The sequence below is a fragment of the Ylistrum balloti genome, unplaced genomic scaffold (assembly GCF_031769215.1).
Source record: "Ylistrum balloti isolate Yb309-2 unplaced genomic scaffold, AGI_CSIRO_Ybal_v1 Utg370326, whole genome shotgun sequence".
NCBI lineage: Eukaryota > Metazoa > Mollusca > Bivalvia > Pectinida > Pectinidae > Ylistrum > Ylistrum balloti.
The window spans coordinates 205,817-220,813 of record NW_026782238.1 but is presented as its reverse complement, the minus strand read 5'-3'; the positions used below and the strand labels follow the sequence as shown (position 1 = coordinate 220,813).

Sequence of the window (14,997 nt, the reverse complement as noted above, 5' to 3'; positions counted from 1 at the left end):
GTTTGTATACGTACGTCGTGATGGTGTACGGTTTGACGCTAAGAACCCTAGTTTGTATACGTAGTGATGGTGTACGGTTTGACACTAAGAACCCTATATACGTCGTGATGGTGCATGGTTTGACGCTAATAACCCTAGTTTGTACTAAGAACCCTAGTTTGTATACGTACGTGGTGATGTTGTACGGTTTGACGCTAGGAACCCTAGTTTGTATACGTAGTGATGATGTCGGTTTGACGCTAAGAACCCTAGTTTGTATACGTAGTGATGGTGTACGGTTTGACACTAAGAACCCTAGTTTGTATACCTACGTCGTGGTGGTGTATGGTTTGACGCTAAGAACCCTAGTTTGTATACGTACGTCGTGATGGTGTACGGTTTGACGCTAAGAACCATAGTTTGTATATGTACGTCGTGATGGTGTACGGTTTGACGCTAAGAACCCTGGTTTGTATACGTACGTCGTGGTGGTGTACGTTTTGACGCTAAGAACTCTTGTTTGTATACGTAGTGATGGTGTACGGTTTGACGCTAAGAACCCTTGTCTGTATACGTAGTGATGGTGTACGGTTTGACGCTAAGAACCCTTGTCTGTATACGTAGTGATGGTGTACGGTTTGACGCTAATAACCCTAGTTTGTATACGTCGTGATGATGTACGGTTTGACGCTAAGAACCCTTGTCTGTATACGTAGTGATGGTGTACGGTTTGACACTAAGAACCCTAGTTTGTATACGTATGTCGTAATGATGTACGGTTTAACGCTAATAACCCTAGTTTGTATACGTCGTGATGGTGTACGGTTTGACACTAAGAAACCTAGTTTGTATACGTACGTCGTGGTGGTATACGGTTTGACGCTAATAACCCTAGTTTGCATACGTCGTGATGGTGTTCGGTTTAACACTAAGAACCCTAGTTTGTATACGTACGTCGTGATGATGTACGGTTTGACGCTAAGAACCCTAGTTTGTATACGTAGTGATGGTGTACGGTTTGGCGCGAAGAACCCTAGTTTGTATACGTCGTGATGGTGTACGGTTTGACGCTAAGAACCCTAGTTTGTATACGTACGTCGAGAGGGTGTACGGTTTGACGCTAAGAACCCTAGTTTGTATACGTAGTGATGGTGTACGGTTTGACGCTAAGAACCCTAGTTTGTATACGTCGTGGTGGTGTATGGTTTGACACTAAGAACCCTAGTTTGTATACGTACGTCGTGATGTTGTACGGTTTGACGCTAGGAACCCTAGTTTGTATACGTAGTGATGATGTACGGTTTGACGCTAATAACCCTAGTTTGTATACGTCGTGATGGTGTATGGTTTGACACTGAGAACCCTAGTTTGTATACGTACGTCGTGATGGTGTACGGTTTGAAACTAAGAACCCTTGTTAGTATACGTAGTGATGGTGTACGGTTTGACGCTAAGAACCCTAGTTTGTATACGTCGTGGTGGTGTATGGTTTGACACTAAGAACCCTAGTTTGTATACGTACGTGGTGATGTTGTACGGTTTGACGCTAGGAACCCTAGTTTGTATACGTAGTGATGATGTCGGTTTGACGCTAATAACCCTAGTTTGTATACGTCGTGATGGTGTATGGTTTGACACTGAGAACCCTAGTTTGTATACGTACGTCGTGATGGTGTACGGTTTGACACTAAGAACCCTTGTTTGTATACGTCGTGATGGTGTACGGTTTGACGCTAAGAACCCTAGTTTGTATACGTCGTGATGGTGTACGGTTTGACACTAAGAACCCTAGTTTGTATACGTACATCGTGGTGGTGTACGGTTTGACGCTAATAACCCTAGTTTGTATACGTACGTCGTAATGGTGTACGGTTTGACGCTAAGAACCCTAGTTTGTATACGTACGTCGTAATGGTGTACGATTTGACGCTAAGAACCCTAGTTTGTATACGTCGTGATGGTGTACGGTTTGACACTAAGAACCCTAGTTTGTATACGTAGTGATGGTGTACTTTTTGGCGCTAAGAACCCTAGTTTGTATACGTCGTGATGGTGTACGGTTTGACACTAAGAACCCGAGTTTGTATACGTACATCGTGGTGGTGTACGGTTTGACGCTAATAACCCTAGTTTGTATATGTACGTCGTAATGGTGTACGGTTTGATGCTAAGAACCCTAGTTTGTATACGTCGTGATGGTGTACGGTTTGACGCTAAGAACCCTAGTTTGTATACGTCGTGATGATGTACGGTTTGACGCTAAGAACCCTAGTTTGTATATGTCGTGGTGGTGTACGGTTTGACGCGAAGAACCCTAGTTTGTATACGTAGTGATGGTGTACGGTTTGACGCTAAGAACCCTAGTTTGCATACGTATGTCGAGAGGGTGTACGGTTTAACGCTAATAACCCTAGTTTGTATACGTCGTGATAATGTACGGTTTGACGCTAAGAACCCTAGTTTGTATACGTCGTGATGATGTACGGTTTGACGCTAAGAACCCTAGTTTGTATACGTAGTGATGGTGTACGGTTTGACGCTAAGAACCCTAGTTTGTATACGTAGTGATGATGTACGGTTTGACACTAAGAACCCTAGTTTGTATACGTACATCGTGGTGGTGTACGATTTGACGCTAATAACCCTAGTTTGTATACGTCGTGATGATGTACGGTTTGACGCTAAGAACCCTAGTTTGTATACGTACGTCGTGATGATGTAGGGTTTGACACTAAGAACCCTAGTTTGTATACGTACGTCGTGATGGTGTACGGTTTGACACTAAGAACCCTAGTTTGTATATGTACGTCGTGATGGTGTACGGTTTGACGCTAAGAACCCTGGTTTGTATACGTACGTCGTGGTGGTGTACGGTTTGACGCTAAGAACCCTAGTTTGTATACGTACGTCGTGATGGTGTACGGTTTGACGCTAAGAACCCTGGTTTGTATACGTACATCGTAATGATGTACGGTTTGACGCTAAGAACCCTTGTTTGTATACGTAGTGATGGTGTACGGTTTGACGCTAAGAACCCTTGTCTGTATATGTAGTGATGGTGTACGGTTTGACACTAAGAACCCTAGTTTGTATACGTACGTCGTGATGACGTGCGGTTTGACGCTAAGAACCCTAGTTTGTATACGTAGTGATGGTGTACGGTTTGACGCTAAGGACCCTAGTTTGTATACGTACGTCGTGATGGTCCTTGGTTTGAGTTCTATAATAAGTGTTGCTGTTGCCCGCTGTAGTGTCTGGTCCACAAAGGTCTCGACAAACTCTGTAGAAGTAATAACAACAAATAAATCAACCATGCTCTTGTAGATGTTATTGAGTTGATAAAAAAAATTGGAAATGGTCATGTGAATGCGACAATTCAAAACCAAACAGTCACAAAGAACAGAAAGAAATAGAAAACATTTGTGTGATTTGTGGGAGTGTGATGATGTGAGGGAGAAACATAATTAAGAGGGAATGAAATACCGTGGTTACTCTAAATAAAAAAAGGACAAGGGAAAAGACGTGACCAAACAATATACATGTCATTAGGAGAAACAAATATGATGAGAAAAGCAGTAGATATTGTCACTAGATTAATTAAGACATAAGACAGAAGAAAAAAATGTTAAAAATAAAGAGAATGCCTTAAACAGGATATCAACAAGTACCGCTGATCTAGGACATATTCTACCTTCTCTTGTCTCAGAACATTATTATACTGAGATCCAGACATCACCAAAGATGACGGTCGAGATTCTACTCCATCGACTAAGCTACCCAAGAGCCCAAAAAAAGAAGTTATCAAGGACCATATGATCAGGAGGAAGATAATTACTGAGCTGAGACATTGGAAATTAGTTTTAATGGAACAAAGAATTCAACATTTTTAAATACACTAAAGAAGGATTCTTTAATAAATCCTGAAATTATGTATAGCAATATCAGCAGTCTGCTCAAGAAGTAAGCAAAAAGAGCTGGAAGCTAGAATAGACCACGTCTTGACTGAAATACACACACAAAAAAACACACACACTAAAAAACAAATAACAAAAAAATCAATCAAGATAGGATAGAGAAAATTTAACTTAATGTTGATTTATTCCTAAATTCTACACACCGGGGAAGAGGAATTTTAATTTACACAAACAATATTTGTTTCAACTAACATAATAGCTCTCCTAAAATGATTTTCTAGATAGCGTTCAATGTAAATGTTTAACTAGGCAAAATGAAGGGATAAGATACCTTTCTCGATTTAGTGCATTCCAAATTACAAAAACATTTTGGCAACATCTCTTAATTTTCAAAAAAGGAGAAATGGAAGGTTTAGAAATATGCGACCACACCTTTAACCTGATATTAACATGTTCTATAAAGATTGTACGTCAATCACACAAACAATTAACACTTATCCATGCAAAATAAGTATTATATAAACAGGTTGTACCAGATAATAAATTAAAATTAATCATACAAATTTTATCTCCCTTTGGCGACTAATTAGTGATGATTGTGCACCAAAAGTGTTAAATAAACAAAGGAAGTATCGATATGAAATAGCAATATCAAATGAAACTGATGCAAGTGTTAACGAAAGAAACACGTAAACGTCATGGAAAATAGGACAATGTGTTCCGGAAGGGTAAGCGTCTTTTGCTTCATCGACGACTCAAACCATGTAAATGTTGTTCAATACAAGTAAATAATGTCATGTTTCCTAGAACAAGGTAAACAACAGCCGAACCAACAGGCATATTAACACATATCGACAGCACCCAACTTCATATCACACCAGGGTAAACAAATGTAGTAATTTTTAGATTGTAAAATATTTCCGTAATCTTAACCATGATACAACCTTTTCGCTAAAACCTTTGATGAGGATGATGGAATGGTATCAAACATTGGATCCTAACAGATAATAATACTTTACAGCCTTCATTGAAATGGATGTCTGAGGACAATTGTTGGAAGGAATCTAGAAATATCATATACAGGAATGCAAACTACTGAGATAAATGAAGTACTGATACTTAAACGTGTAAAACTTATCTATGGAAGAGGTGATCTGTGGGAGTAAAAAAGCCAAGCAATCTCGGATAACAAGGTGAGCCCCAACCTATTAAACACATATTGCGAAGGATTTTACAGATGACAGTTCCAGCAGAGAACCTTATCATGCATTCAGGAACAGCTCAACAAAGCTAACAGGCCTTGAGATGGGTATAGACATTTTGTTAAACATAAAATGATAAAACAAGATATATAAAAGAATCGATTCTCCCTAACCACCCTCACCCTAATGTCATCAGAACGAATGAAAAGGAAACAAGAAATAGTCGGGCATTTATAGATCCCAATGTTTAACAATAATAAAACACGTGAAAATTGCAGAGACTAAAAGAATGTTACATGTGCTGTTCCGTGGATTTCTCAGGCCTCGTGTAAGGATTTGGATGGTCAAAAAAGTCTTGTCGGGCAAGGTTTGCCGAGTGGTGACCAGCTAAAACTCTTACACGAAGGTTGCGATATCTCTGTCCACGGAACGGACCAATGTTTGATTATTGTTCTCACATACTTGAAAAAAACATTAACAAATTGTAAGTTTTTATGAAACCTATTCATCGCGCCATCATCAACGTCACATGAATTGTGGATCGAAACTCATGACATTATCAATGATGTACCTACACCTAAAACCATAGTGGGACTGTCCTCTTCATCTAACTATACCTACAAACATAGTGGGACTGTCCTCTTCATCTAACTATACTACAAACACAGTGGGACAGTCCTCTTCATCTAACTCTTCCTACAAACACAGTGGGACTGTCCTCTTCATCTAACTATACCTACAACCACAGTGGGACTGTCCTCTTCATCTAACTATACTACAAACACAGTGGGACTGTCCTCTCCATCTAACTATACTACAAACACAGTGGGACTGTCCTCTTCATCTAACTATACTACAACCACAGTGGGACTGTCCTCTTCATCTAACTATACTACAAACACAGTGGGATTGTCCTCTTCATCTAACTATACTACAAACACAGTGGGACTGTCCTCTTCATCTAACTATACTACAAACATAGTGGGACTGTCCTCTTCATCTAACTATACCTACAACCATAATTGGACTGTCCTCTTCATCTAACTATACTACAAACACAGTGGGACTGTCCTCTTCATCTAACTATACTACAAACACAGTGGGACTGTCCTCTTCATCTAACTATACTACAACCACAGTGGGACTGTCCTCTTCATCTAACTATACTACAAACACAGTGGGACTGTCCTCTTCATCTAACTATACCTACAAACACAGTGGGACTGTCCTCTTCATCTAACTATACTACAAACACAGTGGGACTGTCCTCTTCATCTAACTATACTACAAACACAGTGGGACTGTCCTCTTCATCTAACTATACTACAAACATAGTGGGACTGTCCTCTTCATCTAACTATACTACAACCATAATTGGACTGTCCTCTTCATCTAACTATACTACAAACACAGTGGGACTGCCCTCTCCATCTAACTATACTACAAACACAGTGGGACTGTCCTCTTCATCTAACTATACTACAACCACAGTGGGACTGTCCTCTTCATCTAACTATACTACAAACACAGTGGGACTGTCCTCTTCATCTAACTATACTACAAACACAGTGGGACTGTCCTCTTCATCTAACTATACTACAAACATAGTGGGACTGTCCTCTTCATCTAACTATACCTACAACCATAATTGGACTGTCCTCTTCATCTAACTATACTACAAACACAGTGGGACTGTCCTCTCCATCTAACTATACTACAAACACAGTGGGACTGTCCTCTTCATCTAACTATACTACAACCACAGTGGGACTGTCCTCTTCATCTAACTATACTACAAACACAGTGGGACTGTCCTCTTCATCTAACTATACTACAAACATAGTGGGACTGTCCTCTTCATCTAACTATACCTACAACCATAATTGGACTGTCCTCTTCATCTAACTATACTACAAACACAGTGAGACTGTCCTCTTCATCTAACTATACCTACAACCATAATGGGACTGTCCTGATGTTGTGTTGTTCCGTTATTTTCGCTACACCTACATCCGTAATGTTTAATTCTTTTAGATACAAATATTGCAGAATGATGATAAGTTTTGTTATGTCGTATCGTGCTATCTATGTCATTACTAGGATGATGTCCAACAAGTGATAGTTACTAGTGACGATAACAGCAATCAAAACTTACCGTCAAAATCTTCAAGATAAAAGCTTTCCTCTGACGGCGATTTAGGGAGCGAGTTCCTCAGGCTCGTGTCGGAGCTAGTAAAGGTGTGTTCGTACTGGAGGGGCATCACCTTATTCACCTTCTTGGCAAAATGCTGAAAATTTCAAACAGTAATGAAATGTTATTGTCACGTGTGGGAATATAATTATTAAACGTACAGTTTATGTTATACCAACGTTACTATGTTATGTGTGACCGTCACTATGATATGTGTGACCGTCACTATGATATGTGTGACTGTCACTATGATATGTGTGGCCGTTACTATGATATGTGTGACTGTCACTATGGTATGTGTGACCGTTACTATGATATGTGTGACCGTTAATATGATATGTGTGACCGTCACTATGGTATGTGTGACCATCACTATGATATGTGTGACCATCACTATGATATGTGTGACTGTCACTATGGTATGTGTGACCGTTACTATGATATGTGTTACCGTTACTATGATATGTGTGACCGTCACTATGGTATGTGTGACCGTTAATATGATATGTGTTACCGTTACTATGATATGTGTGACTGTCACTATGGTGTGTGTGACTGTCACTGTAATATATGTAATTGTCACTATGATATGAGTGACCGTTACTTTGATATGTGTGACCGTTACAATGATATGTATGACCGTTACAATTATATGAGTGACCGTTACTTTGATATATGTGACCGTTACAATGATATGTGTGACCGTTACAATGATATGTGTGACCGTTACTATGATATGTGTGACTGTCACTATGATATGTGTGACTGTTAGTATAATATGTGTGACCGTTACTATGGTATGTGTGACCTTTACTATGATATGTGTGACCGTTACTATGATATATGTGACTGTCACCGTGATATGTGTGACTGTCACTATGATATGTGTGACTGTCACTATGGTATGTGTGACCGTCACTATGATATGTGTGACCGTCACAATGGTATGTGTGACTGTTAGTATAATATGTGTGACCGTTACTATGGTATGTGTGACCTTTACTATGATATGTGTGACCGTTACTATGATATATGTGACTGTCACTATGGTATGTGTGACTGTCACTATGATGTGTGTGACCGTTACTTTGGTATGTTTGACCGTCACTATGGTATGTGTGACTGTTAGTATAATATGTGTGACCGTTACTATGGTATGTGTGACCGTTACTTTGGTATTTGTGACCGTCACTGTGATGTGTGTGATCGTTACTTTGGTATGTTTGACCGTCACTATGATGTGTGTGACCGTTACTTTGGTATTAGTGACCGTCACTATGATGTGTGTGACCGTTACTTTGGTATTTGTGACCGTCACTATGATGTGTGTGACCGTTACTTTGGTATTTGTGACCGTCACTATGATGTGCGTAACCGTTACTTTGGTATGTGTGACCGTCACTATGATGTGTGTGACCGTTACTTTGGTATGTGTGACCGTCACTGTGATGTGTGTGACCGTTACTTTGGTATTTGTGACCGTCACTATGATGTGTAGCACTGTCACTGTGATATGTGTTTTTAATGATACAACATGTTGGTTATTACTGTGATATGTACAGCTGTTTATTGACACTACGGCATGAGTGATCGTCACTAGGGTATGTGTGACCGTTGCTATGGTAATCATGTCAATTACTGATTTAATTGGAGATCAGTAAAGACTAGTTTGATTACTCGTCGTATATTAACGAATCGTGACAGAACATAATAGTCATTGTTACCAAGTTAGTTGTGTTCTGAGACCGTAAAGAGCTCTATTGTAGTGGCATTTCATGGCCAGTATTATGACCCTCTGCTGACCAGTCGGATTTCGGACGAGCCGGCCAAGCACAAATTAACTCGCCAATGATTACGTGACTACGCATAATCGATTTATTGGTTAGATATCGACATATTGTATTATTATATTTTTGTCCTGCCACACAAACTCTGATGACTACAGTGTCGTGTTTGTTCAGTAACATGACCATAACTTGTCTTCCGACAAACTACTGTCGAATTTGGTGACTACAGACAGTACAGTGTCGTGTTTGTTCAGTAACATGACCATAACTTGTCTTCCGACAAACTATTGTTGAATTTGGTGACTACAGTGTCGTGTTTGTTCAGTAACATGACCATAACTTGTCTTCCGACAAACTATTGTTGAATTTGGTGACTACAGTGTCGTGTTTGTTCAGTAACATGACCATAACTTGTCTTCCGACAAACTATTGTTGAATTTGGTGACTACAGTCTCGTGTTTGTTCAATAACATGACCATAACTTGTCTTCCGACAAACTATTGTCGAATTTGGTGACTACAGTGTCGTGTTTGTTCAGTAACATGACCATAACTTGTCTTCCGACAAACTACTGTCGAATTTGGTGACTACAGTGTCGTGCTTGTTCAATAACATGACCATAACTTGTCTTCCGACAAACTACTGTCGAATTTGGTGACTACAGTCTCGTGTTTGTTCAGTAACATGACCATAACTTGTCTTCCGACAAACTACTGTCGAATTTGGTGACTACAGTCTCGTGTTTGTTCAGTAACATGACCATAACTTGTCTTCCGACAAACTATTGTCGAATTTGGTGACTACAGTCTCGTGTTTGTTCAGTAACATGACCATAACTTGTCTTCCGACAAACTATTGTCGAATTTGGTGACTACAGTCTCGTGTTTGTTCAGTAACATGACCATAACTTGTCTTCCGACAAACTATTGTTGAATTTGGTGACTACAGTGTCATGAATCGTTTTACATGTAGTGACCTGTACATAACAGATCCTCCGACCCACTACTCCTGACTTATAGATGATATTGTGCTACACAGAGTAAAACATACAGAATTTGATGTCCTTATAGTAACAAAAGACTGTTTTACTGATATCGTAATGATTGTGAAGGTACAGTGACTTCAGCAGTGACAGAATGTGCGAGAATCTAAGAATGGTTCACCTCTTGAAGAATGAATTGTCTTTTTTTTCTAAATATTGACAGAGGAGTTGATAGGAGAGATACCGTTTACTATTGGCTCTCAAAGTTACAGCTACATATATAGAACTGTTTAATGATTTGTCTTCAATATTACAAGTGTGTTATTGGATTGAATCTTCTGTATCGTATACAGAAATGATTGACTTGGTAGGTCTGTTGTTGATTACCGTGTTCCCATTTAGGAACGTGACACTACTCACTTGAATTGACCAATATTTTCAAGACAGGTTTCGCCAATGGAACAAACGGCGGTTACCCTTCCGAAACACCTGGTCTGATCACCGTTGTATTATTTTCTCATGAGTCTCCGTGTAAATCTATATTTTTGTTTATATTTTGTCCTAGTACCGTCGTGTTTGAGTTTGAAGAAAGATTCTGTTAGTATTTCAATTTTTGTTAAATTCTAATCACACGTTCAGTGTTAGTGTAGCTTTGTGGTGTGTATTCCTATATTAGCTGTAAATAATTACTAAGATACATATTTCCTTAAAACCTACAAATACGTTGTGATGTATCACAAAGGCATTATTTGTTATTAGTTTGTAACTTACAACGTGTGTGTCTTCTCTTCGGATTCTCTTGGAGTTTTTTCTGTGGTTTATCGGGTTCCATTGTCTTTCCTTACGTCGGCAGCAAAGGCATTTCCGAAACTGTTGATGTAACAAAACCAAGGTGTTAACGATATTATCATCCGTGTCACACACGGACACTGTTGTCAATTATTTATAAGTCTCCAACTTATTTGTATCACGGGATAAAAGTCTGCCTCAGTTTCGTCACATTTTACACGATGTTATCACACATGACACAATGTCTGGTAATCACAAACAAGACTGACTATCTCCTCCATCACCATCAACTCCTGTCATACTACGGTACAGAGATCGGTGTACGGTGCAACGACCACCAGTAATGGTTTGACTTGCTGCACAAAATATTAGAAGATGCCATGTGCGAGAGATTTTGATAATTAATTTTTCTTAACTTTAAAATGAAAGATATTTATATAACATTTTGATGGTTCGGTGACAGGAAATCGTAAATCCCATTTGAATATTTCATTTTAAAAAATTATATTTTTTCATAAATGTAATATATCAGGTTTCGCTTATTTGTTATTTAGTATCAATGGGTGCAGTTTGAACAGATGCAAATAAAAAATAAAATAAAAATGGTAAGTAAATAAAAAAAAATATGCAATGTATTAGTAATTGACAAACCAATCTTTCGTTTACTGCGGTTTGACATATCAACATATCAATAAAAAGAATTTATTTCACATGCAATAATGTGATTTACAGTTTATCAACAAACAACAATTAAATCTTTCCTGAACATATGATATAAGAAGATTATAGACATAATGACAGCATGTTAATGTAAAGTTTACACTTTGTTTAATATCGACAGACATGTGGTCTGAGAAACATCTACATAACATAAAAATGAATCGTAACACAACAACCAAGCTTACTACAGCCTCCACTTGTTAAAGGAATCCGGCAGGTACCTCCATACTATTTCACTAGAAAGGTAGCTGAACCCCGGCTGATTGAGTGAGAGTCAAAAATACATTGTACAGGGAAATTTAACTTTATCAGGTCTGTCCACAAATGTACCTGTACAGTACCAGGTCTGTCTACATATGTACCTGTACAGTACCAGGTCTGTCCACAGATGTACCTGTACAGTACCAGGTCTGTCCACAGGTGGTACTTGTACAGTACCAGTGCTGTCCACAGATGTACCTGTACTGTACCAGGTCTGTCCACAGATGTACCTGTACAGTACCAGGTCTGTCCGAAGATGTACCTGTACAGTACCAGGGCTGTCTACAGATGTACCTGTACAGTACCAGGTCTGTCCACAGATGTACCTGTACTGTACCAGGTCTGTCCACAGATGTACCTGTACAGTACCAGGTCTGTCCACAGATGTACCTGTACAGCGGCAGGTCTGTCTACATATGTACCTGTACAGTGGCAGGTCTGTCCACAGATGTACCTGTACAGTACCAGGGCTGTCTACAGATGTACCTGTACAGTACCAGGTCTGTCTACAGATGTACCTGTACAGTGGCAGGTCTGTCTACAGATGTACCAGTACAGTGTCAGGTCTGTCTAAATATGTACCTGTACAGTACCCGGTCTGTCCACAGATGTACCTATATAGTATCATGTCTGTCTACAGACGTACCTGTACAGTACCAGGTCTGTCCACTGATGTACCTGTACAGTGGCAGGTCTGTCCACAGATGTACCTGTACATTACCAGGTCTGTCCACAGATGTACCTGTACAGTGGCAGGTCTGTCTACATATGTACCTGTACAGTACCAGGTCTGTCCACAGATGTACCTGTACAGTGGCAGGTCTGTCCACAGATGTACCTGTACAGTACCAGGTCTGTCCACAGATGTACCTGTACAGTGGCAGGTCTGTGTTCAGATGTACCTGTACAGTACCAGGTCTGTCAACAGATGTACCTGTACAGTGGCAGGTCTGTCCACAGATGTGCCTGTACAGTACCATGTCTGTCTACAGATGTACCTGTACAGTACCAGGTCTGTCTACAGATGTACCTGTACAGTGGCAGGTCTGTCCACAGATGTACCTTACAGCGGCAGGTCTGTCTACAGAGGTACCTGTACAGTACCAGGTCTGTCTACAGATGTACCTGTACAGTACCAGGTCTGTCTACAGATGTACCTGTACAGTACCAGGTCTGTCTACAGATGTACCTGTACAGTGGCAGGTATGTCCACAGATGTACCTGTACAGTACCAAGTCTGTCTACAGATGTACATGTACAGTACCAGGTCTGTCCACAGATGTACCTGTACAGTACCAGGTCTGTCTGCATATGTACCTGTACAGTACCAGGTCTGTCTACAGATGTACCTGTACAGTACCAGGTCTGTCCACAGATGTACCTGTACAGTGGCAGGTCTGTCCACAGATGTGCCTGTACAGTACCAGGTCTGTCTACAGATGTACCTGTACAGTGGCACCATGTCTGTCTACAGATGTACCTGTACAGTACCAGGTCTGTCTACAGATGTACCTGTACAGTGGCAGGTCTGTCTACAGATGTACCAGTACAGTGTCAGGTCTGTCTAAATATATACCTGTACAGTACCCGGTCTGTCCACAGATGTACCTATATAGTATCATGTCTGTCTACAGACGTACCTGTACAGTACCAGGTCTGACCACAGAAGTACCTGTGCAGTACCAGGTCTGTCTACAAATGTACCTGTACAGTACCAGGTCTGTCCACAGATGTACCTGTACAGTACCAGGTCTGTCCACAGATGTACCTGTACAGTACCAGGTCTCTCCACAGATGTACCTGTACAGCTGTAGACCATGATGTCTCGCGGTGTTTCATTCGACTTTGATGAAAGTTGATTTAATTATTAATATTGATAATCAGTGGGATATGAAGAACTTGTACAGTTTCAAAAATACAACATGCTGGTACAGCACTATCCAGTTAATTAAGTCTTTACCAATCACCTACCTTACTGGCCAATAATGCACAGTACATGTTTAAGACTGCATGTATCAATTTAAAAATCTTTTAAATCTAGAATGCCTAGTTTTAATCAACTGTTCACCATTCACGCCTCACGTCTTGGAAACCATGGTATCTTTGAGGTTTAATTTGATCTCATATAATGTGTCAGTTATGTTACTAATGGCGGATTATTTCTATTTCAATCAAATTGTGACAACTATTAGCTTGGTATTAAGCTACCCTTAACACCATGTTTATCATATCTAAACGTACCTGGTGTAATACAGTAATATAATGATGTGTTACACTCCAAACAACACCAGTCAAATGTAACAGATGTAAAGACATGGTCTTATGGCGTTTACAGTGTTATGAACGCACGAAGAGAGAAATATTTAGTACATTCCTCCTCTAAAATCGTCTTAGATTTTCCCTAGAAATTGAGACGTGGTCTGTTGTAAATGTCACGTGTCATTAACAAGTCAGTGTGTATGTACCTGTACAATGTCTGGCTCTCCATATGTACCTGCCTCTAAAATCGTCTTAGATTTTCCCTAGAAATTGAGACGTGGTCTGTTGTAAATGTCACGTGTCATCAACGAGACAGAGTGTATGTAGCTGTTATATTGAATAAAATGCGTTTGCGCCCACAATGGCGTAAGGAACGGTTACATTGCCATGGTAACTGCAGTTTTCTAATTTTGATGTTTCTATTTCACTATCATGTACATGTAATTGTGGTTTAATTTTGAAAACATTGTATAGTCAGGTTGGGGTCGAATGACTAAACAGGCCAACGTCGACACATAAAACATGAAGTAATTATGTTCATACTATATCAAATCTGGTGGACGTCTAAAAACTATAAGGTTACTTACAACTGCGAGAATCTCAGAGTGAATCCATCTGTCCATTGTCCAGAGCTGGTCAGTTACATCGCTTCACCTGGTCAAACTCATCACCTAATCTATTGATACCATACGATATATATACCGTCCAGGTACTGTTGCGCCTTTGCCAAACGGACCCGTCAGATTCACACACCTAGTCATAGACATCCTCCATCAAACTTACATCCCACTGTCGTGTATCTGTCACAAAAGACTAGGTCAACATTGATGTGATGTCCTTTTAAAATTTAACACGTGATCTGGCACTTCATGTGGTATTCAAAACTGTTCATTGTCGTTATCGTTCTATCTAG

The 14,997-nt window shown here is 39.8% G+C and overlaps 1 protein-coding gene across 1 annotated transcript; it reads right to left on the bottom strand.

The window, feature by feature from the left end:
• Positions 1-3,174: 3,174 nt before the first annotated feature.
• Positions 3,175-14,707, bottom strand: LOC132553424 (uncharacterized; the record flags this gene model as incomplete). Its single annotated transcript, XM_060217669.1, has 4 exons — positions 14,672-14,707; positions 10,827-10,925; positions 7,251-7,383; positions 3,175-3,259 (listed from the first exon to the last, which is right to left on the bottom strand). Coding segments are annotated over exons 1-4 (353 nt in total), but the record flags the coding sequence as incomplete, so codon positions are not given.
• Between the last annotated feature and the right edge of the window lie 290 nt (positions 14,708-14,997).